The 20,915-nt window shown below is 46.0% G+C and overlaps 3 protein-coding genes across 8 annotated transcripts; 2 read left to right on the top strand and 1 right to left on the bottom strand.

The window, feature by feature from the left end:
- The first annotated feature begins 179 nt into the window (after window positions 1-179).
- On the top strand, window positions 180-9,519 carry LOC108156249 (probable citrate synthase, mitochondrial). 3 transcript variants are annotated; one of them, XM_017287612.2, is made up of 4 exons: window positions 518-627; window positions 773-850; window positions 7,229-8,206; window positions 8,274-9,519. In XM_017287612.2, the coding sequence occupies exons 2-4, from the start codon at window positions 806-808 to the stop codon at window positions 8,643-8,645; spliced, it is 1,395 nt and encodes a 464-aa protein (XP_017143101.1). In that variant the 5' UTR covers window positions 518-627; window positions 773-805; the 3' UTR covers window positions 8,646-9,519. The 3 variants fall into 3 exon arrangements, with proteins under 3 accessions (XP_017143092.1, XP_017143101.1, XP_017143110.1); XM_017287603.2 differs by lacking the exons at window positions 518-627; window positions 773-850 and adding an exon at window positions 180-392; XM_017287621.2 differs by lacking the exon at window positions 518-627 and having other exon boundaries at window positions 639-850.
- A 281-nt stretch (window positions 9,520-9,800) lies between these two features.
- LOC108156230 (transmembrane GTPase Marf) lies at window positions 9,801-14,626 on the top strand. 3 transcript variants are annotated; one of them, XM_017287583.2, is made up of 9 exons: window positions 9,801-10,083; window positions 10,496-11,118; window positions 11,184-11,473; window positions 11,547-11,885; window positions 12,071-12,082; window positions 12,282-13,208; window positions 13,286-13,468; window positions 13,625-13,821; window positions 13,896-14,626. In XM_017287583.2, the coding sequence occupies exons 2-9, from the start codon at window positions 10,782-10,784 to the stop codon at window positions 14,095-14,097; spliced, it is 2,487 nt and encodes an 828-aa protein (XP_017143072.1). In that variant the 5' UTR covers window positions 9,801-10,083; window positions 10,496-10,781; the 3' UTR covers window positions 14,098-14,626. The 3 variants fall into 3 exon arrangements, with proteins under 3 accessions (XP_017143072.1, XP_017143062.1, XP_017143079.1); XM_017287573.2 differs by having other exon boundaries at window positions 9,802-10,083; window positions 13,283-13,468; XM_017287590.2 differs by lacking the exon at window positions 12,071-12,082 and having other exon boundaries at window positions 9,802-10,083; window positions 13,283-13,468.
- A 2,309-nt stretch (window positions 14,627-16,935) lies between these two features.
- Window positions 16,936-18,529, bottom strand: LOC117188931 (serine/threonine-protein phosphatase 6 catalytic subunit). 2 transcript variants are annotated; one of them, XM_033393564.1, is made up of 3 exons: window positions 18,294-18,525; window positions 17,921-18,208; window positions 16,936-17,842 (listed from the first exon to the last, which is right to left on the bottom strand). In XM_033393564.1, exons 1-3 carry the CDS (start codon window positions 18,456-18,458, stop codon window positions 17,384-17,386), a joined length of 912 nt encoding a protein of 303 aa, XP_033249455.1. In that variant the 5' UTR covers window positions 18,459-18,525; the 3' UTR covers window positions 16,936-17,383. The 2 variants fall into 2 exon arrangements, with proteins under 2 accessions (XP_033249455.1, XP_033249461.1); XM_033393570.1 differs by lacking the exon at window positions 17,921-18,208 and having other exon boundaries at window positions 18,294-18,529.
- Window positions 18,530-20,915: the final 2,386 nt, after the last annotated feature.

Here is a 20,915-nt window from a genome sequence, read left to right as displayed (position 1 = left end):
TTCACAGCTGTCCCGAAAAAAACTGCCAACTCATTTTTTGAGCCTAGCAAGCCGTAAGAATTCTACCGGGCACAGGTTACAAGTTTAGATTCGCCTTGTTTCAGTCATTAATAAGTATTTTCTCCAGTGTGCAAGCAATTCGTAAGATATTAGTTTTCCGTGCCCACACTCGTTCGGTAAAAAAACCTGTAAGAATGTACGTTTCGCGTTGCTTGACTGCACCCGGCGTTGGCCTACGCCTGCAATGCCGCACATTATCCAAAAAGTCAATCTGGGATGCCAAGAATTTGCTGCGCGACCGCTTGCTCGGCACTAAAGAGGCTGCACGGGTGCAGGGCCAGGTTGTGGCCCAGCAGCAAGAGGCAGTGATGGGAGGGCCTGACGTCCAGCAGGTGAGTCAAATGTTCGCGCCACATCTGGCATGTGGGGGGTGGGTGTATGTGCGCGCACGCTGGTGGTGCTGCCAACCTAGACCAGACCGGAGCAGACCTGAGACCAGACCCAGACCATGGCACGTCTGCTACATGCGGCAGCGCGATTACGCGAAAACAGCGACATTTGCTTGGCGGGCCATTCAGTTGCCGCGCAGCTGCCGTGTAAGAAGGGAGAGAAGGAAACTCAACAAAAGTAAAAAAAATAACATTTCCAAAAGCTATATTCTTCACTGGGGAAAGCAATTTTTTTCAGTGTTTGTGTGTGTTAGTGTGGAAAATTTGCTATCTTTTCTAAAGGCGAAAGTGTTTCTCTTCTCTCTCTCTTTCTCTCTCTAAAGAGCAACAGCATTCTTCATACATAACCGTTGATCATGTCGTTCTATCGCATTTCCGCACGTAAATTGGCCGAGGCACAGGTGAGTAGTACCGTTCCTGGTTCCTGTTCCAGTTTCACTTTCCAGTTCCGTTTACTCATCCCGCCCCCGCAATGAAGCCGTTCATTCAGTTTCGCTGTTATCCTCTTCACCCCTCTCGCTCTCTTTCTCTCCCACGCACACACCAGCACTCCACATCGAATACCCTACACGTCACACAAAAAAAAAAGATTCCGCCATGTGCTTGCGATTAAGAAACTTTACTTTATTGTGCCCTGATAAGTGTGTAGTGTGTGGCATTCCACGCTGGCCAGGCCATCCTGTCGAGTGTTCCGCCATATATAACACATTACATAATCTCTGAAGAGGTGTTCGGGGTGGGGGCATGGCGAAAAGATTCGCTTTGGGGCTATTTTGGCAAATGCCTATGTCTTGTTTTATATAAATAAAACACTCTTCGCTTTATTCGGGTTTAACGAACTCGGTCGCGCATCCCCGTTGCCTTTTGTGTGTTCATCTTATATTTTGGGAAATTTCCATAAGCGTGGCTTTGCAAACCAGACTTGGCCCAAAGCACCATGCGGCCTTGTTCTTGTAATGTTACAGCGTTGGCAGTGCTCAACCCAGACCAGTCCCGTACTCTCTCTCTCGCTCTCTATCTCTCTCAACTAAATGCTCTCTCGTTCTCGAGGGTACAACAAAGGCAAAAGGAAAGGTGTATTCATATAAGGTGGGGTGGTAGTCGGCATGGCTCATCCGAGTGGCCTTTTGTTGTCATGTGACCGCCCTCCCTTCGGAGGCTTTGGTCACAGGCGTGTCTCACCTCGACCAAATATGCCTTGGCAGAAGACAGCAAGCAGCAGGGCAGCCACAAGTCACAGGTAGCCGCCCCCACTCTCTCTGGGCTCTCGCTTATTACTCTCCCGCTCTCTCTGGTTCTGGCTGGCTCTCTAACGCCTCATCGCGTCGTTTTGTTTTCAAAGAGTTTCTGTCACGTGTTGTTGTTGCCAAAAAAAAAAAACAACAAAAAACAGAAATGCTTGACTGAAAACCAGAGAACCAAGAAGTCCGCCGAATGACCTTAAAGAAGAGGCTGCCAATTCCACCCGTTCGCCGCCCACTGGCAATGCACCCCAAGTATTTGCATGAGAGCGTCTGCTTGTGTGTGTTGCTTTTGGGGCGGCAGCATGGATTATGCAATGGCCAGCAGTAGCAGCACAAAAGTAGAGCAGAAAATTGATAATTGGAAAATCAATAAATAGTCACGCACATGGAAAGGAGAACCGAGAACAGAGCACGAGCCTTCCAGGACGAGCCTCCTTTTGTGTGTCAGTCTCGTCTTCCTCACTCTGCCGTATCTGAGGGTGTTACATCGCATCTCTCTCTCTCTCTCTCTCTCTCTCTCTCGTTTCTCTGAACCGTTGAGTAATCCCTCTGCCTTCGTGAGAGAATTGCCTGAGGATTGAGATGGCGCTATGCCTGCCTGCGCGCTCTTCCTTTTCGATTGCCTCTGATATTCCTACTGCTCCTCTTCTGCTAGGTCCCCCCCCCCCCCCCGCCTCTTTTCTCCTCCCCTCTCTGGTCCCGGGCAGAGTGCCAAAAAACGCGCGCACTGACGTGGGTACTCAGCAGAAAGTGGAATACATACGTCGGAACCTTCTTATTTTTAATGATTTACTCTTCCTCTCTCTCTTTTTCTCTGCTATAAATAATTGCTGTAAATGCTATGCTAAATACGTTTTTTTTGCGATTGAATAATAAACATTTACAACAAGCAGCAAGCGACGATATTTAGCCACAAAAACTACACACAAATACATTGGGTTTTTTATTTCACCTTCGGCGTAGCCGTAGCCGTATCCGTAGCCTCCCAACCAAGCATCATTCACCGTTAAAATGGCGAACACGCGAAATCTTTTATCGCCCGTCTGCTAATACGTCACAAAAATTGTACGTGACGCGAGGTTTAGTAAATGTTTACGTAATGCCACGACCAGAGACGACCCTTTGGGCGTACACACACCCGTACACCCGTACACTCGCCAAAACAAAGAGACTCAGGAAAGAGAGCGAGAGAGAGAGAGAGACAGAGAGAGAGAGAGAGAGTGAAAGAGAGTGAAAGAGAGCAGGTGTCTAGAGCTAAACAGCTGATCAAGCGATTGCATAAGAAGCAGCCAAATGCAAAAAATTGTATAAATGGTCTCGGTCGGCCTCTCCACATCTGATTAGATTTTACATATAATTTTATTTTTATGGCGGTACTTTATGGAGGAGGTGCTGCGTGTGTGCAAAGCTCAAGTGGCCCTACTATAGGCCCCAATCCAGTCCAGTCCCTCCCTTGGATCACAATCCCCGTATCACTTTAGTTATGCTCAAGTTCGTAACGGTATAGATAACAGTTTTGGGGGGACGTCATGGAAAGTTTTATAGGCCTCTTTCAGAGAGGCTAAATTTCGTCCAAGACCTTGGCCTTCAAAAACAAAAAACAAAATATATATTGTAAAAATAATTTGTTTCATCATTATATATCCTCATATATTTCGGTCCCAGAAATCGATCAATCTGTGAGGCTATGTATCTAAAGAGACTTTCATGGTTTTCCCTGAGACAAAGACTGGGTGGGAAACATCGATGAGATTGTGTTATCAAGATATTGATCATGTGATGAATACTCATACCCGTTCCCACACCACTCTCTCTTTCTTTGTGTCTTCCTCTCTTGATGTCTCTCTAATTTAGGTATTCTTTTGTATTAAACGCATAGCCCTGGCCCCCACCCGACCCCCATCTCCCCATCCAACTGAACAGTGCGCCTGATAAGCGTGACAAATTTGTGCGCATTGGGCACATGATCGACGCACAGGAGAGAGAGACGCCACCACGTTCGTGGGGTGGGGCCGGACAGCTGGTTAGAGCTGATAGCGCCAAAGCCCCAGCCAGCAGCCGCAGGCCCCACGAATACCCCACCAGGAGGTGTTAATTCAATCAGTTTTTAGTGATAAAACCAGCAAATATTCCCTTGCAGTGCGCCATTTTTAGTCGGTTTTGCTAATGAAGAAATCGGAATGCGCAATCGGAACCTCCACAAAAAGATAAGCAAAACAGAAACCGAACCACACATAGAACAAAGCCCATTGATGGACATTGATTGATGAATGATGATTGGAAGCTACTAGTTGAAAGAAACACTCTTCGATGAAGTAACTACCTCGATGAGGGGGAAAGCAATTACATGAACTGGTCACGAAGCCACCTCTTACCATTCCATTAGGGGATAACAGAAGTCAACTGAATCTCCAGCGAATCTCCGGCATAAACGCAACCGACCGAGGGGCACTGCAGCATGACGCACAACTTTTGAATTCGATAAATCATCAGTATAGACTACAGAGTCTATCTCTATTTCTGATTGAATGATACTTGAGACTGAATAACGATTATTGGCTTAGGACCCACTGCAGTAAGTGACTAATAAAAGCCCCGTTGCCAACTCACTGGAAACAAAGCACTTAACCAAGGCTCCGTATCTCCGAATGATACCCCACTCGTGTGCTTTCCCCACTCGTGTGTAATGGTTTTTGTAAAGCTTCTGGCTGCCCAGCAACAGCAGAACAGCTGAACATATCCCACAGATCTACAGATATACAGATCTACAGCTTAAGCAATCCGAGTGGAATCGCTCTGGAAATTATGGCCGGGGGATGACGTCAGTGTAGTGGCCGTGGCAGTGGCAGTGTCAAATGTGATGTGTATTTACTTTTGGCGTCTGCTGTGAGACACAAAACAAAAAACAACCCAAGAATGAGTAGTAATAGCTAACAGAAAACTTAATTAAGACGATTATAGATCTCGCTTTGATGGAGGAACAAAGCCGCAGCAGCCTCGTCAGGCAGTCAGTTAGCAGGGGATGCAATTATTGAGCAATTGTAAAATGTTCTGTAATAATGGCAGAAATAATACTAGAAATCATTAAGCCAAATTAAAAGCGTCACGCAAAGGCGGCAAGGCGAAGCCTCCAACGATAGATAAAAAGAGGGTGAGAGAGAGGTTGCTTGGTGGATCACCTCGTGCGCTGCCAACTCTGCGCTTCTCGAGGTTGGTTTCCTTTCCCGTTAGCATCGGTGAGCTGTCCACTTGTCATGCTATGTGCTTGTATTGCTATTGCCAGACGGGATTGATTATGTAATTGCTTGACTAATCGTTCGATGTCGAAAGGAAGTCTGGTCTGGGGCAAGCAACACGCGACTCTGATCAACTAGATGACACTTCCTTAATGACAGTATGCATAGCGTTTATTTGTACAGACGCTCCCGCTTATAGTTGTCGAGCCTCAGACTCAGCTGAGCGATAATTGCCAGCGCGTGAGACCTTCAAATTTCCACACACACACAGAAAGCATAGAGTACTTATGTACATATGTGCTACATCATAGAACTATACTTGATATTTGTTGTCGCTGTTATCAAGAGATGAACGAACGCCAGGCGACTGCAGCACACCGCCCCTCCGTCGACCCACCTCTTGACTAATCTCTGATAATGGAGTACGCTTGAGCACTCGAGCATTCTTTGAATTTTGAATCGATTTTCTAAGCGAACACTATCGGGGCCCAACCCACTGCCAACGCAGGCGCCTCTTATCGAATGCTGCAAAAGGAAATGCCCCACAAGAGTACAAAAGCAACATACATGTCGTGTGCTCGACAAATTACAAGAAAAGAATTGCCAGCACTGTCCATCCATCGATTGACACTTTGTCCAAAAGGAACACCGCTTTGCTGCTGATGACTGATAGCTCAATTAGCGCTGGTCGCCTGTCTATGCCTGGGGCATGCCACTTGATTTGCTTGCGGCTTGTGCAGCAAAACGAAGAGTGTTTTACTAAGGTTTCAAATTTCCAAGCAAGCCTGTCGAACGGGAAACCCGGCAGCAGCCGAAGCGGTCGTGTGTATTTTTTTCTCGCTTGTTAAACGCCCCATCGATCGTGTTGCGTTTATGTTTGACACACGCCCCTCCCATTATCGATAATTGATACATATTTGATTCCTGCGTGGCGTGTGAAATTTTATCAATGAATGTTTGGCATCAACGAAGGCCAGAAGAAAAATATACAAAACCAACCGGTTTGCGGCTGGCTTGGTCTACACAAATAAATGTGCGGCACCGGAGGGGCTCAAAAATCATGCAATTCAATTTGCAAGCAACGAGCAGCCGTCGGACAACAAGCGGCAGGCGGCGCCACAAGTTCAGTTGGTTAATTGAATTTGTTGACCCACTAGCCACCGCAGAGACACCGCCGAGCCATCGCAGAGCCACCACAGAGAGCGGCAGCAGAGAGCCAGAGCCCCCAGACAGCCGACTGTCAATCAAACGGCATCGCACTTTGCGCTTGGGAGCGCGGAATCAAGTCGGATTTGGAATCGTATTCGATTGGATCCGTTGCCGTGTCTCGTTTTGCATTTTTTTACGAGTAGTACTTGCGTTTCGAACGCGTGGCAAAGATCATTCCATTCAACACACATGTGCTGCTGGCTGTAGAAGGGGGATATGAATAAAGTATAGATACTATATACATACCTATGTATAGACTATGGAAACAATGGATCTCGCTTCTGCCCTTCCTTGTTTGTTTTTTTTTGGCACGGACACGATCCCACGATCCGAAGCGCCTTGAACTTCCGAACCAGTAACAGCTGTCTCTACCGTTCACTGAACCAAAGAGAAAGGGAGTGAAGGCGATTGACATTTGTGGCCCAAGGTACAGTCAGCCGAGTCCACAGTGATATGAGCAGAGCTGGGATGGAATTGTAATACTCTATGTTACATAGTTCGTTGACGCATCTCTATGGCGACGCGTGTGAGTCATGGAAGAATCCATAGAGATTCTTGATCTGTGCCGCGTTATCAGTCCACAGTTCGTGTCTGATGTGTGCCTTAGACTGCCTCGCCACAAACGACAGCGACAACGACAACGACGGCTTCTGTGTGCAATGTCAAGCTCTTGAAGTGCGGCTCAATGACAGGCGAAAACGATTACAAAAGCGATTGCAGCTGATTGCTATCGTTTGCATTGATGGGAGTGCTCCCTGCTGAGATACCATTGAATGAAGGAGATATATATTCGATAACTTCTGCCAACTGATATATTGGAAATCAATGCCATTGATAATTTATCGGTGGTCAATGATATCTGATATCGAACTCTTTCCAATCGATTACCACTCTCCACCGGTAACTTACATTTTCATTTTACCATAGATAACTTTTCGATAATTTATCGATTAGCAATCGCTGGAGGGTAACTGAAACTTTCAGCTGTAGCACCAAAACCATTTCCATTAATTATAACTTTTCGATAACTATCGATAGTCGATAACTAACTAATATTCACTGTTTGTATGTTTTTTTCTTGCAATTGCAGAAACTTCCCAATGTTGGGTCGTATGTGCGCCAGATCTCCGCCGATGGACGCAGCCTGCGCGACGTACTGACCGCCAAGGTGCCCGCTGAGCAGGAGCGCGTGAAGAACTTCCGCAAGCAGCATGGCGCCACCAAGCTGGGTGAGACCACCATCGATATGATGTACGGTGGCATGCGTGGCATCAAGGCCCTGGTCACGGAAACCTCCGTGCTGGACGCCGATGAGGGTATCCGCTTCCGCGGCCTCTCCATCCCCGAGTGCCAGAAGGTGCTGCCCGCCGCCCCCGGTGGCACTGAGCCCCTGCCCGAGGGTCTCTTTTGGCTGCTGTTGACCGGCGAGGTTCCCACCCAGTCCCAGGTGCAGCAGCTCTCCCGCGAGTGGGCCGAGCGCGCCGCCCTGCCCCAGCATGTGGTCACAATGCTGAACAACATGCCCACCAGCCTGCATCCGATGTCGCAGCTGGCCGCCGCCGTAACGGCCCTCAACCACGATAGCAAGTTCGCCAAGGCATACTCTGAGGGTGTGCACAAGAGCAAGTACTGGGAATACGTCTACGAGGACAGCATGGATCTCATTGCCAAGCTGCCAGTGGTGGCCGCCACCATCTACTGCAACACGTATCGCGGCGGCAAGGGCTCCCGCTCGGTCGACTCTAGCCTCGATTGGTCCGCCAACTTTGTGAAGATGCTCGGCTACGACAATGCACAGTTCACCGAGCTGATGCGTCTCTATCTGACCATTCACAGCGATCACGAGGGTGGCAATGTCTCTGCCCATACCGTGCATTTGGTTGGCTCCGCATTGAGCGATCCCTACCTGTCGTTCGCCGCTGGCATGAACGGTCTGGCTGGTCCCCTGCACGGCCTGGCCAACCAGGAGGTGCTCGTCTGGCTGCGCAAGCTCCAGAAGGAGGCTGGCAACAATCCATCGGAGGAGCAGCTGAAGGATTACATCTGGAAGACTCTCAAGTCCGGACAGGTACAGGATTTAATAGCCCTTCTAGTCTGGCATTTGATTTATCGATTTGGTTTCGATTCGATTACAGGTTGTGCCCGGCTATGGACATGCCGTGCTCCGCAAGACCGATCCCCGCTACACCTGCCAGCGCGAGTTCGCCCTGAAGCATCTGCCCGAGGATGAGCTGTTCCAGCTGGTGTCCAAGATCTACAAGGTGGTGCCCCCAATCCTGACCGAGACCGGCAAGGTGAAGAATCCCTGGCCCAATGTAGATGCTCACTCCGGTGTCCTGCTGCAGTACTACGGCATGAAGGAGATGAACTACTACACCGTTCTGTTTGGCGTCTCGCGTGCCCTTGGCGTGCTCGCTTCCCTCGTCTGGGATCGCGCCCTTGGACTGCCCATCGAGCGCCCCAAGTCATTCTCCACCGATCTTCTGGTCAAGATGGTCCAGAAGTAAGATGGACGTCGACGAAGGTGGCGATGGTGGGAGGGGGGGTGAAGTGGAGAGATTGGAGGGAAGTTTAAGACGCAGGTGCGGTCGCAGAAGACGAATTTCGTTGTTCGGGCAGTAGCCAAGTAATACACGAGACGAGAGTGAGGGAAAAGAGAAATGAAACGACGATTGAATGTGGAGTAGAAACAACAACCAAATACGAACCAACAGCTAAACAACAACAAAACTGCTAAGAAAAACAAAAACAAAAACAACAGAGAAAGAGCAACCACAAAAAACAACAATAAGCTGGAAATAAGGCAGAAAACTTATTTTTAAATTAGTAAAATAATTAAAACACTCAACAAAAATAAGAAACACTTAACTAATTTTATAAGTGATCTATATATATATACATGCGTATATATAGGCAGATGTGTGTGCGTATATACATATATATATATCTATATATATAGACGGAGAGAAAATTGTTTGCGCATTAACCCAAAACCAGACACGCCCCCGCGCACACGCGCCCTCTTTCTTTACCCTTTCCTGGCCTTTTGTTTTTAGTTTTGTTACTTAACAAATTATGATTGACGATTATGTGTGCTGCGCAATTGTTGCGCAATTTTCTCCCACACTCACCTAAATCCTCCGCCCAGCACCAGCACCAGCACCTCCACCTCCAATAACCCCAGCCCACCCATCCGCCTGCCTGAAAACCAAACCACAAAAAATTACTAACTTGATAACATGTTATTTTTAATTTAAATATAATTTATTATGCAGAAATACAATACAAAAACAAGTGTAAAGCGGAAGACCCAAACAACAAAAAGGTCTACGACGAAAAAAACTCAATAAAAAAACAGAACAATAAATAATATAGAGTATATATAGAGTAGTTATTGTCACCACCACTGAGAATTGCAAACGCAGAATTCGTTGCCATGCAAGTGTAATCAAGAAAGCAACAAATTAATAAAAATGTAGCTAACTTGAAACGAATACGTATTTGCTATTTATTTATATTCGAACAGGGCGCCCACCTTTGAAGCCCCCGCTCTGCAGAGATGTTATCGATAAGCGGCCGTCACTAAGTGTGACCGTAGACAACAGACAGTGTGACCAGCAAACATCCTAAACAGGGCTGAGCTAATCGATAGGTGTCGATAGGCTCGTTGCAGCCCTAGTAAAGCGCATGTTACATCATTTGGAGTCAAAATAGCTTAAAATTATTAATATTTTCCCCAACGGAAATCAACTGCAGCTGTAACTAAATTCGATTAAACCAATTTGGTGAAATGTCCATGCATTTGAGAGCTGAACATCGATTTTAGGCCAGGCCAAATCAACCGACAGGCGCTGGGCAGCAGGCGGCAACAGAAAACCAGGCGCACACGCAGGCGAAAAATAAATACAAATATAAAACAATACGATGAGCGAGAGCAATAATCAGGTTAGTTGATGGTCGACACAGGTGAGCGGTGAGCGCCGCAGAGAGGGGATTATCAATAATTGTTACGCACACACGGCGATCCAAATTTCAAATCGAAAGAGGTACCCCGACCGCATATGAAAAAGAACATCGTTAGATTATATACTACTACTCTTCAAATGAACTTTTGTTGCAGCGCAATTTATGTGCCTGTGTGTGGGTTTCTGTGTGTGATGTGGGGTGTGTGTGTGTGTGCACAATTTGCGTTTCTATATTTTTGTCTCCCCTCCCCCCATACACCCCCGCACACCACCCCCCCGCATTTGCTTATCTCCTTTCCATTTGGCACTAATTTTCCTTCGTTCGGCTTGCTTTTGCCTTCAGTGTCATAATTTCGCTTGATTTAATATTATTTCATTTCATTTCGTTTCAGTTTTGTGACGTTGATTTTTGAACAAATACCAAAAAAAAAAAAAAAAAACCAGCTGAGAAGTTTTGATTCTTTTTGGTTTCTCGTGTTTTCTTTTTGGTGCACCGGCGACTGCGGCTCCTGGTGGTTGGTTGGAGGAGGCCCAGGCCTAGGCACAGCCTAACACGAACGAACACAACATAGAGTATCTTGCATAGGCTGCATACCTTTTGTTTTGTATCAAAATCTTCTCTTCCTCTCCAAACGCAAACGCAATCGCAATCGAAAACAAAACCGAATCTAAAACGAAATGGCGGCCTACTTGAATCGCACCATCTCGCTGGTCACTGGCCAAACGGGGCCCAACGGGAACTGCGACACCGACGACCATCAATCCTCCTCGTCTACGGACACTGTTGACAAATCCACTGCTGGTCTCTCGCGTCTCAATTCTGCACTACAACCGTCTGGCTCAAATACATCGATGAATTTTGCTTTAAACACGGGCGGAATTGCGTCCGAAACGCGGCTGTATCAACCGAATGGTAAATCTCCACTGCAGATCTTTGTGCGGGCCAAAAAGAAGATCAACGACATCTACGGAGAGATTGAGGAATATGTGCTAGAGACGACGACCTTTATTAATGGTAAGGAGTCGGCATTTCCCCTGCCATTGATCTGTATTCATTAATTCATTTGCTTTCTGAGCCAGCTTTGCATGCCGAAGCCGAGATCGTGGACAAGGCCGAACGGGAGCTGTTCGAGAGCTATGTGTACAAGGTGGCAGCCATCCGAGAGGTGCTGCAGCGCGATCACATGAAGGTGGCCTTCTTCGGTCGCACCTCGAACGGCAAGAGTTCGGTGATCAATGCCATGCTGCGCGAGAAGATCCTGCCCAGCGGCATTGGCCATACCACAAACTGTTTCTGTCAGGTGGAGGGCAACGATGGTGGCGAGGCGTATCTGATGACTGAGGGTTCCGCGGAGAAGCTCAATGTGGTGGTGCGTACAGAGAGAGAGACCTAAAAAGAGTGGGCACGCTTGATCCCTGGATGGTCCTTTTTGCCAATTGCAGAACATCAAACAACTGGCGAACGCCCTGTGCCAGGAGAAGCTCTGCGAGAGCAGTCTGGTGCGCATATTCTGGCCCCGCGAGCGCTGCAGTCTGCTGCGTGACGATGTCGTGTTTGTGGACTCTCCCGGCGTGGACGTGTCGGCGAATCTGGACGATTGGATTGACAATCATTGCCTCAATGCGGATGTCTTTGTGCTGGTCCTCAATGCCGAGTCCACGATGACGCGTGCCGAGAAGCAGTTCTTTCACACAGTCTCCCAGAAGCTCTCCAAACCGAACATCTTTATATTGAACAATCGCTGGGATGCCTCGGCCAATGAGCCCGAGTGTCTGGAGTCGGTAAGGCACACCCTTCACATATCCATCCTTCCTTTTGGCTGTATAGTATGTCGATCTTGTAGCTAGTATCATGTGTCTTCGCCTTTTCTTTCTGTCGTGTATGTTGATGTGTCTTTTACTTTTTGTTTACCACCCAACCAACCAACCAACCAAACAAACAACTGTCCAACTTTCATCACCGGCAGGATCTGGCCAAGGTAATGAAACACACAGCTAGAACCCAGAATCCTCCATACCTACCGCCTGTTCTGCTCTGCTCTGCTTTGTCGTTCCCTGAAGAGTCGTTTTCCCACCCTCCCTTTTTATTGAGTTGCCGGCCAGACGGAACAGAAGATCCTACCAATCTATAATAAATATACGTTCAATTACCATCCCGTTCCCGCTCCCGTTCGACAGGTTAAATCGCAGCATACAGAGCGCTGCATCGATTTCCTCACCAAGGAGCTGAAAGTGAGCAACGAGAAGGAGGCCGCCGAGCGGGTGTTCTTCGTTTCGGCCCGCGAAACCCTACAGGCGCGCATCGAGGAGGCCAAGGGCAATCCGCCGCATATGGGAGCCATTGCGGAGGGCTTTCAGATCCGTTACTTTGAGTTCCAGGACTTTGAGCGCAAGTTCGAGGAATGCATCTCGCAGAGTGCGGTCAAGACGAAGTTCCAGCAGCACAGCTCCCGCGGCAAGAGCGTGTCGGGGGATATGCGCTCGATGCTGGACAACATTTACGAGCGGATCACGATCTTTCGCAACCTGATGCAGGACCAGAAGACCCTGCTCACGGACCGCATCCAGGGCACCGAGACCCAGATGATGCAGGTGACTCGCGACATGAAGCTGAAGATCCACACCATGGTCGAGGAGGTGGAGGAGAAGGTATCGAAGGCCCTCAATGAGGAGATCTGGCGCCTGGGCGTCCTCATCGATGAGTTCAATATGCCCTTCCATCCCGAGCGGCTTGTTCTCAACATCTACAAGAAGGAGCTCAATGCCCATGTGGAGAGCGGCCTTGGCAGCAACCTGCGCGCCCGCCTCTCCATTGCCCTGGCCATGAACGTGGAGTCTGCCCAAGCGGACATGACCGATCGCATGCATGCTCTGGTGCCCAACGAGCAACTGATTGTTAGCAGCACCAAGATGGCCCTACGCAATCAGCCCTTCGAGATGCTCTACTCGCTGAATTGCCAGAACCTGTGCGCCGATTTCCAGGAGGATCTCGAGTTCAAGTTCAGTTGGGGCATTACCGCCATGATCCAGCGGTTCACGGGCAAGGTGCGGGAGCGCAGCAAAAAGAATCAGCCGGCCTTGGCCAACCGTCAGACCAGTATTGGGGTGAGTCTTTCTAAAGGGCACTGAAATCGAGCATCAGGATGAACTCTAATCCGGCTCTCGTCTCTTTTATGCAGCAGCAGCATGGCGTTGTAACGCCCGTTAGTTCGCCGGTGGACGATAACACACCGATTTGCCTGTTGCCATCGCCTGGATCAGTAGTGGCGGGCATTACGCCCGAGCAATTGTCGGTGATCTCGCGATTTGCCCTCACATCTGTCGGCGGTCAGGGCACAATGGGTGGCCTTTTGGTGGCCGGTATCGTAAGTATTATGTTTGCTGTGTTCCTTTTTTGTGTTTCTGCTGTTTGTGCAGCTAGCGACCTGTCGCACCGCTCTCCCTGGCCACCCCGCCCCAAAATGCAGATTGTGTACGATCATTTGAAGCCGATACCATTCCATCGCTTACCCAACTTCCAGATGCTGAAAACAATCGGATGGCGCGTCCTGGTCGGTGTGGGTGCACTCTATGGCTGCATCTACTTGTACGAGCGCCTGTCGTGGACAAATTCCGCCAAGGAGCGCACCTTCAAAAGCCAGTATGTGCAGCATGCCACCAAGAAGCTCAAGATGATTGTCGACCTAACATCGGCCAATTGCAGTCACCAGGTGCAGCAGTGAGTATCCATTCATCCCAAAGAAACCACAAAAGAATGAATACAAATCCATCCATCCATCCTTTATTCTTCAGGGAATTGTCCAGCACCTTTGCACGGCTCTGCCGCACTGTGGACACGGCCACCACCGACATGAATGAGGAGCTCAAGACGCTCGAGGTGCAGCTAAATTTGCTCGAGTCGAACCAGAAGCAGCTCAAACTCCTGCGGAACAAGGCCAACTACATACAGAACGAGCTGGATATTTTCGAGCACAATTATATATCAACACAGTAGAGCAAAGGATCAAGGATGAAGAGAGGGAGAGGAGAAGAAGCTTTACATAAACCGAGAAATGAGTGGGGGGAGGGGGTAGAAAATATCTAAAACACACACACACCCGACTATAACAACAACAGTTTGCCTGTAGATTGGTTTTTTTTTTTTTTCGAAATTCTTCAAAATTATAGTATTTTTGTTTAGTTAAATTTTTTTAATCAAAAAAAATCAATAATGCATGCTATGCGACAAGAGCTATTTTATGCTTTTCCGAACGGAACTGATCCGATCGGTTTTAAATTGTTGTTGTTGGAAAAATCATTTTAATTCCTAACTCTTATACACAATGCAGATTATATTATATAGCATTAACGCTTATTATTATACACTATTATATTTTGTTGTTGTTAGTTGCTGTTTGTTGTTAAAACACACACATATATACATACACATACACACTGTGAGCATGGCCTGGTAGCCATAAAATAAATTGTACAATCCCCCAGATGATGAAAATGAAACGATATAAAAAACTCTTATTATCTTATATTATTAGAGAGCAAAAAAAAAAAGCTCTAGTGATTATTATTATTTTGTTGTTCAATTTATTTTGTATTAGAATAATGAAACGAACCGAATCTTTAGCAAAACAAAAAAAATGATATATACAGTACCTATGTGTATATATGGTATATGGTGAAATTCCCTCACATAAATTTGATTAATTCACGAATTTTTGATGCTGGATGCTTCATTAAATGAAACCAGAATGAAACCAGGAAGAGTACAGTGTCCTACAGGGTGTATCCGTTGTCCTGCTTTTCGGGAATATCACTGTATATCTATGTGTACATACATATACATATATCACGATTATCCAATGGAAGGTTCGTTCAGTTGGGGGTGGCCGTTGATGCTCGTTGAACAAAAAGAGTAAAAACTATTTAAGAATTTAAGAAACTGTTGTTCATCCTATATACGGAATAAACTGGAATACATCCATGCATATATTGTAAATATTCTGCGATGTTCGCTAAAAGATTGATGGGGGAAAAATTCTGGCATTCCTTACATTTTTGTCAGTCCGATGGAATTGGTCTCTTTGCTAGTTTAGGTGCTGCTGATTAGATTTCCGAATTGAAAGAAGAGCTAAGAGCAGCAAATATCGAAAAACATGCCCTGCATTCCATAGAAGGAGCAACAGAGGATTCCCTCACAGGATTTTGGGAATAAGACCCAACAAAGGTCTTCAGTTCATTAAAAGCCTAAATAAACAGGGATCCTCCACATATTTCCTACTGGCCGGTAGAAAATCTATGCATCAATATACATATGGTCGAAATTCAATGAGACCTGGAGATAATAATCGTACAGAAGCGGTCTTTAAGAGAGATATGTACATGACACATACATCTATTCATAATAATAATATGGTGCATGATATGGCCGTCCCTTATGGTATATGAAAAACCCACAAAAGAAATTTAAATAGATGCCATCCTTATCGTATGCCTTGTGGAAGTGAATCCTGTCTAAAGTTCTTCCTCCTCCCTCTCTCCCTTTCCTTATCGCTGCATCTCTCTCTAACTACTGCACGTCCTGATTTGTTCAGGAAATACCATCAGAAATCAGAGCACCAAATTTCGAAATAGTCGTTTTCTTTTTATTTATTATACCCGATACTCAAAATGAGTATTGGGGTATATTAGATTTGTGGTAAAAGTGGATGTGTGTAACGTCCAGAAGGAATCGTTTCCGACCCCATAAAGTATATATATTCTTGATCAGCATCAATAGCCGAGTCGATTGAGCCATGTCTGTCTGTCCGTCTGTTCGTCTGTCCGTCCGTCCGTCTGTCCGTCCCCTTCAGCGCCTAGTGCTCAAAGACTATAAGAGCTAGAGCAACGATGTTTTGTATCCAGACTTCTGTGATATGTCACTGCTACAAAAATATTTCAAAACGTCGCCCCGCCCACTTCCGCCCCCACAAAAGACGAAAATCTGTGGCATCCACATTTTTAAAGATACGATAAAGCCAAAAACGCAGAATCGTAGAGGATGACTATATGTTCTAGAGTGTAAAATCTCAACCAGATCGTATAATTATTATAGCCAGAATCAAGAAAACAATTTTATTCTTTCTCGCTCTGTCTCTCTCTAACACACAGGTTTCATGGTCGGCTTTGCCAATTGCAAAATATGAGTTCAAGGATCTCAGAACCTATAAGAGCCAGAGCAACCAAATTTGGTATCCACACTCCTGTGATATCGGACCTTGACCGTTTCGTGTCCAAATTTCGCCACACCCCCTTCCGCCTCCGCAAAGGACGAAAATCTGGGGCATCCACAAATCTCAGAGACTATTAAGGCTAGAGTAACCAAATTTGGTATCCGCACTCCTGTTAGATCTCACTATAAAACGTATATCTCAGAATTTCGCCCCACCCCCTTCCGCCCCCACAAAGGACGAAAATCTGTTGCATCCACAATATTGCACATTCGAGAAAACTAAAAACGCAGAATCATAGATAACGACCATATCTATCAGATTGCTGAATCTGGATCAGATCGGATCATTTTTATACCCAAAAGGAACAAATCAATTTGCACTGGCTACGCAGCGCCCGACGTCACGCTCAGACTGATTTTCTGTCTCTCTCGCACGCACTCTTTGTCGTGTCGTTTAATATTAGCGGCGTCTGCCGGAGGAGAGCCATACTGACTTAGTATCGGGTATAACTGTAGAGTTGCGGTGTCCGCAGCAACTCACAACGTTCGCCCTCGTTTTTTTTTTGAATCGCGCGGTGTTCGTTTTGGTTTTGGGGGAAACTCTGTTTCACACATAAAAAGTTCTTGTTGTTGGGGAAACATAAGTGGTTTTGTTGCGTAAATATCGTTAAAAAATGTACACAAATTTGTAATTGCAATTTTGTTTGCTCACAGAAATAAATAAGATTGGAATCCACATTTGAAATGAATATATATACCTATATATGTATGTATATATCTATATAAAGGCGTTTGCTCCCCCCCTATCCATTTCCTCCCAACCGATGAAACAGCTGGAACAGACATTCGCTCCGTTCTGTTCCTCTTAAATTGAGATATGTTTGTGGCGATACAGTAAAGAGGGAAGAGCAAACTACAGGTGTAAAGGCGGCTGCTGGCGAATGGCGTTTTTACGGGGTGGATTGGTTTTCATAGGTAGACAATTGGATGGACTGGCTCCTCCTTCACCAGCACCTTGGGGAGCCGCAGACCCAATCCTGAGTTGAAGCAAATACCACAGCTGTGCGGGATGGATTTAGAGGAAATAGGGCGTCGTATTCTGCTTGGGTATGACACGCTCATCGTCGGGCACGGCCAGGAAGATCTTCGTTGTCCGTTGCTGCGCCGTCTCGAAGCTGAGGATGGCCGCCACATTCCCGCAGCGGTAGCAATAGTTGGGCGCCGACCAGACAGTCACCAGCTTGCCATCGAACATGTACTTGATGCCCTCGTTCACCAGCTGATGGGCACGACAGATCAGATCGAGATTATTGATGGCCATGAAGTCTTTGGTGACATTGTGGCCAAAGAGCCAGCCGGCGCCGCGCGGACTCTGGCCCCAGTATTCCATGTCCTCCGGGTCGGACCAGACCAGATCACAGAAGGCTCCCTTGTACGGTATCTCACCATTTCTCTCGATGGTTCGTATTTGATCCAGGGTTATAATCTCGGGACTCAGGCCGCCATGCACGCACAAGATCTCCTCGTCAATGATCTGCAAGCACAAAAGAAAGCAACAAAGCGGGTCAAACCGGGGCAATCGCAACGCCAATTCGAGGGTTTCAGATCTCACCGCAGCTATGGTAAGCAGATCGAAGACCTTGCAGCAGTATTTCCAGCCATTCGTGTTGCCATACTTGCCAAAACACTCGTCAAAGAACCCATACACCTTGGTTATTTGTCGCGTCTCGTGGTTACCGCGCAACAGTGTGATTCGGCTGGGGTGGCGCGCCTTCAGCGTCAGCAGGCGGGTGAATGTCTCCAGGCTGTAGTAGCCCCGATCCACAAAATCTCCCATGAATATGTAGTTTGTATCCGGCACCTGGCCGCCCTCCCGGAACAGCTGCTCCAAGTCATAGAACTACAAAGGGGCGACAGTTCAGGTTGCATACCAGTTTTCGGACACAAAGCACGCTTCCTGGGGCTGGTTGCTTGGCGCCACTCACCTGGCCGTGTATGTCGCCGCAGACGGTGACGGGCGTGCTCACTGGCAGTATGTTCGTCTCCTCCAGGAGGATGTCGCAGACCATATCACAGAGCTTCCTCAGTTCATTTTCGGGCAGGTACTTGCACTCCTTCACAATCTCTATCCATTTGTCCACATCGCCCATGTTGTCGGCTGGCCAAAATTTTATATATTTTATTTTATTATTCGATCAAATATCGGACTTATCTTTGAAATATACCGTCCGACTCTCAGAAATATACCAAAGTATACGGTCTCATTTTAAAAATATACCGTAAATATACTGACGAATGCAAGTTCTATTATACATATTCCTCGTTTTTGATCTTTCGTGGAATATTCTCAGCTATATAGCACATTTAGCCATGCCCACATTATTTTATACGATTCATGAATAATTTTTCTCCTTAACTGGCTTATTCTTAATACTTGCTTTTATTGCATTTTGCGTATAAAAAGGTTTTATCGAAAATGGTCAAACAAATTAAACGTAATAAAACGTAAGAGAAAAATCGTTCCAATTGCTCAATTTCTTTATACCGTTGAATAATGCTGGCTAACTAAAACCCTTAGTTCTGCCCACATAATTTTAGGCCGTTGAAGAGTAAATTTTCTTCAGGATTGGCTAGTTTTTAATCCTTGCTTTTATTCTATTTTGGCTAAAACAAGGTTTAAACAATATAGTTCAACAAAAACAAACAGTCGCAATGTTGCTGGTATTTTAAGACATGATGCGTGTATAGGCATTTTTATACCCTATTTCGTCAATTTTATATGAAGATAAAATGTAATTTATAAAGGTTTTTCTCAAATTGATTTGTTTTAGACATATTCATGTATATTATTAGTATCTTGTATATATTTATCTCGATCCTAATACCTACGGAGCCTGGGATTACAAACATTTTCTTAACTCTATAATATCCTTTCCTAGGGTATGCAATATACGGTCTCATTTTCAAAATATACTGATGAATTATACATATTCCTCGTTTTTGAAATTCCGTGCAATATAACTAACTTAATAGAACTCTCAGTTCTGCCCACATAATTTTATCCGATTAATGAATCAATACTCTACCTGACTGGTCTTTTCTATGTACTTGCTTTTATATGATTTCTATATACCGTTGAAAATTATATTTTACGAAAATGTTTGCACACTCTTTGCAGAGCTGGTTCGAGTTGGGTTCCGTTCCGAAACTGATTCCGCATGCATGATATCGATATGTTCTGTACTGCGATAGAGGGCGCCTGTGTTGAATTTAAATTTGAAATTTGAATTTTTCATTATTCTGCGGTTTTTTGTTTGCTTTGCTTTGCGACCAAAATTAGTTGCAATTAGCTTTTCCATGGCCAATCATAATTAGCCGCTTTAAAAGCCAACGAAAACTCATCCCCATCCCCCTTTGGGAACACTAACACACTTTTTGTTGTTGTTGTTTTTGGCTTTCTTGCAAATAATCACGCTTTTAAATTTTATTGCTGTGGCGCGCTGTCTGTTTGGGGTCCCGCTTTGTCTCCTTGTTTGGAGAGAGCGTTAAGGATTACGAGAAGCGTGCTGGCATGCGACTCCAGGGTGGGGAGCCGGGACTCTGGCTGGGGATTTGTTTAGAGTCTCATTAGTGACGCGCACGATGCGTTTTCGTTGTTGTTCTCCTACAGAGGACTTGTGGAGTGCAAAGGGGTGTTATGTGTTTTTGCGACAGTTTGGCATGGGAAGGAATTCTGATCAAAGGAGCCTGAAAAAATATCCTTTAACCACTGCAGATCTTCCTTTAAAGAATTTATAGTAAATAGTTATCGTTAAGTACTTGTTTGTTTCAACTGTTGAGTACACTTGGAACTCGGTACTCTCGAGAGGATCTGTGTGCTTTTTTATTATCCGAACGCTCCAACTGGGTGTCGTCTGTCTATCTGTCTGCGCCTGGATTGAAATTGGATTGAAATTGGATTTACTTGGATGCTGTCGCAAGGGGTTAGACGGAGTGGAGTCGTTTCTGCCAGGAGCTGCTTTCACAATTGCATCCACTTTTTAATTCTCGCTTTTTGGTTTTTGGTTTTCGTAACTGAAATTTTTCGTGCGTTTATAAAATTCGTCATTCGTTGACACATCCCTGTCGACTCTCTCTGGCTCTCTCTGTGTCTATGTCTCTCCGTTTCTCCCTAATCATTCCTCCAGAGCCCCCACTGCCGGCGAAGATTGCGTGCTCCATCATTAGTGCCGTTACTTTATGCTCTTCCGTTTTGGTATTCAGCTTTTGCTTGTTCTTGCTCTCTGGCTCTGCTGCCGTTGCTTTGCTCTTCCGCTCTTCCTTATTCTTTGGTTTGCCCTCCATTGTTGTTTGCACCCTTCCAGAGGGTATGACGATTTTGCAGCGCCATTAAGTGAAAAGTGAGACGCCCCTGTCATGCCATATGCTGTACCTATCCATAACCTACAACTATAATTATAATAGTCAATAATGCTGCAACTATATAAAGAGTTTGATCACTGTAAACATTCCTCACAGATCACAATTCATTCTTTCCTTTCTATATACATGATTTTTAAGGTAATGAGAATATCCAACAATATTCAAATAATTCCTATTGCTGGTCT

Source organism: Drosophila miranda, chromosome XL (genome assembly GCF_003369915.1).
Source record: "Drosophila miranda strain MSH22 chromosome XL, D.miranda_PacBio2.1, whole genome shotgun sequence".
NCBI lineage: Eukaryota > Metazoa > Arthropoda > Insecta > Diptera > Drosophilidae > Drosophila > Drosophila miranda.
The sequence above is the reverse complement of the archived record's forward strand: the minus strand, read 5'-3'. Positions and strand labels throughout refer to the sequence as shown.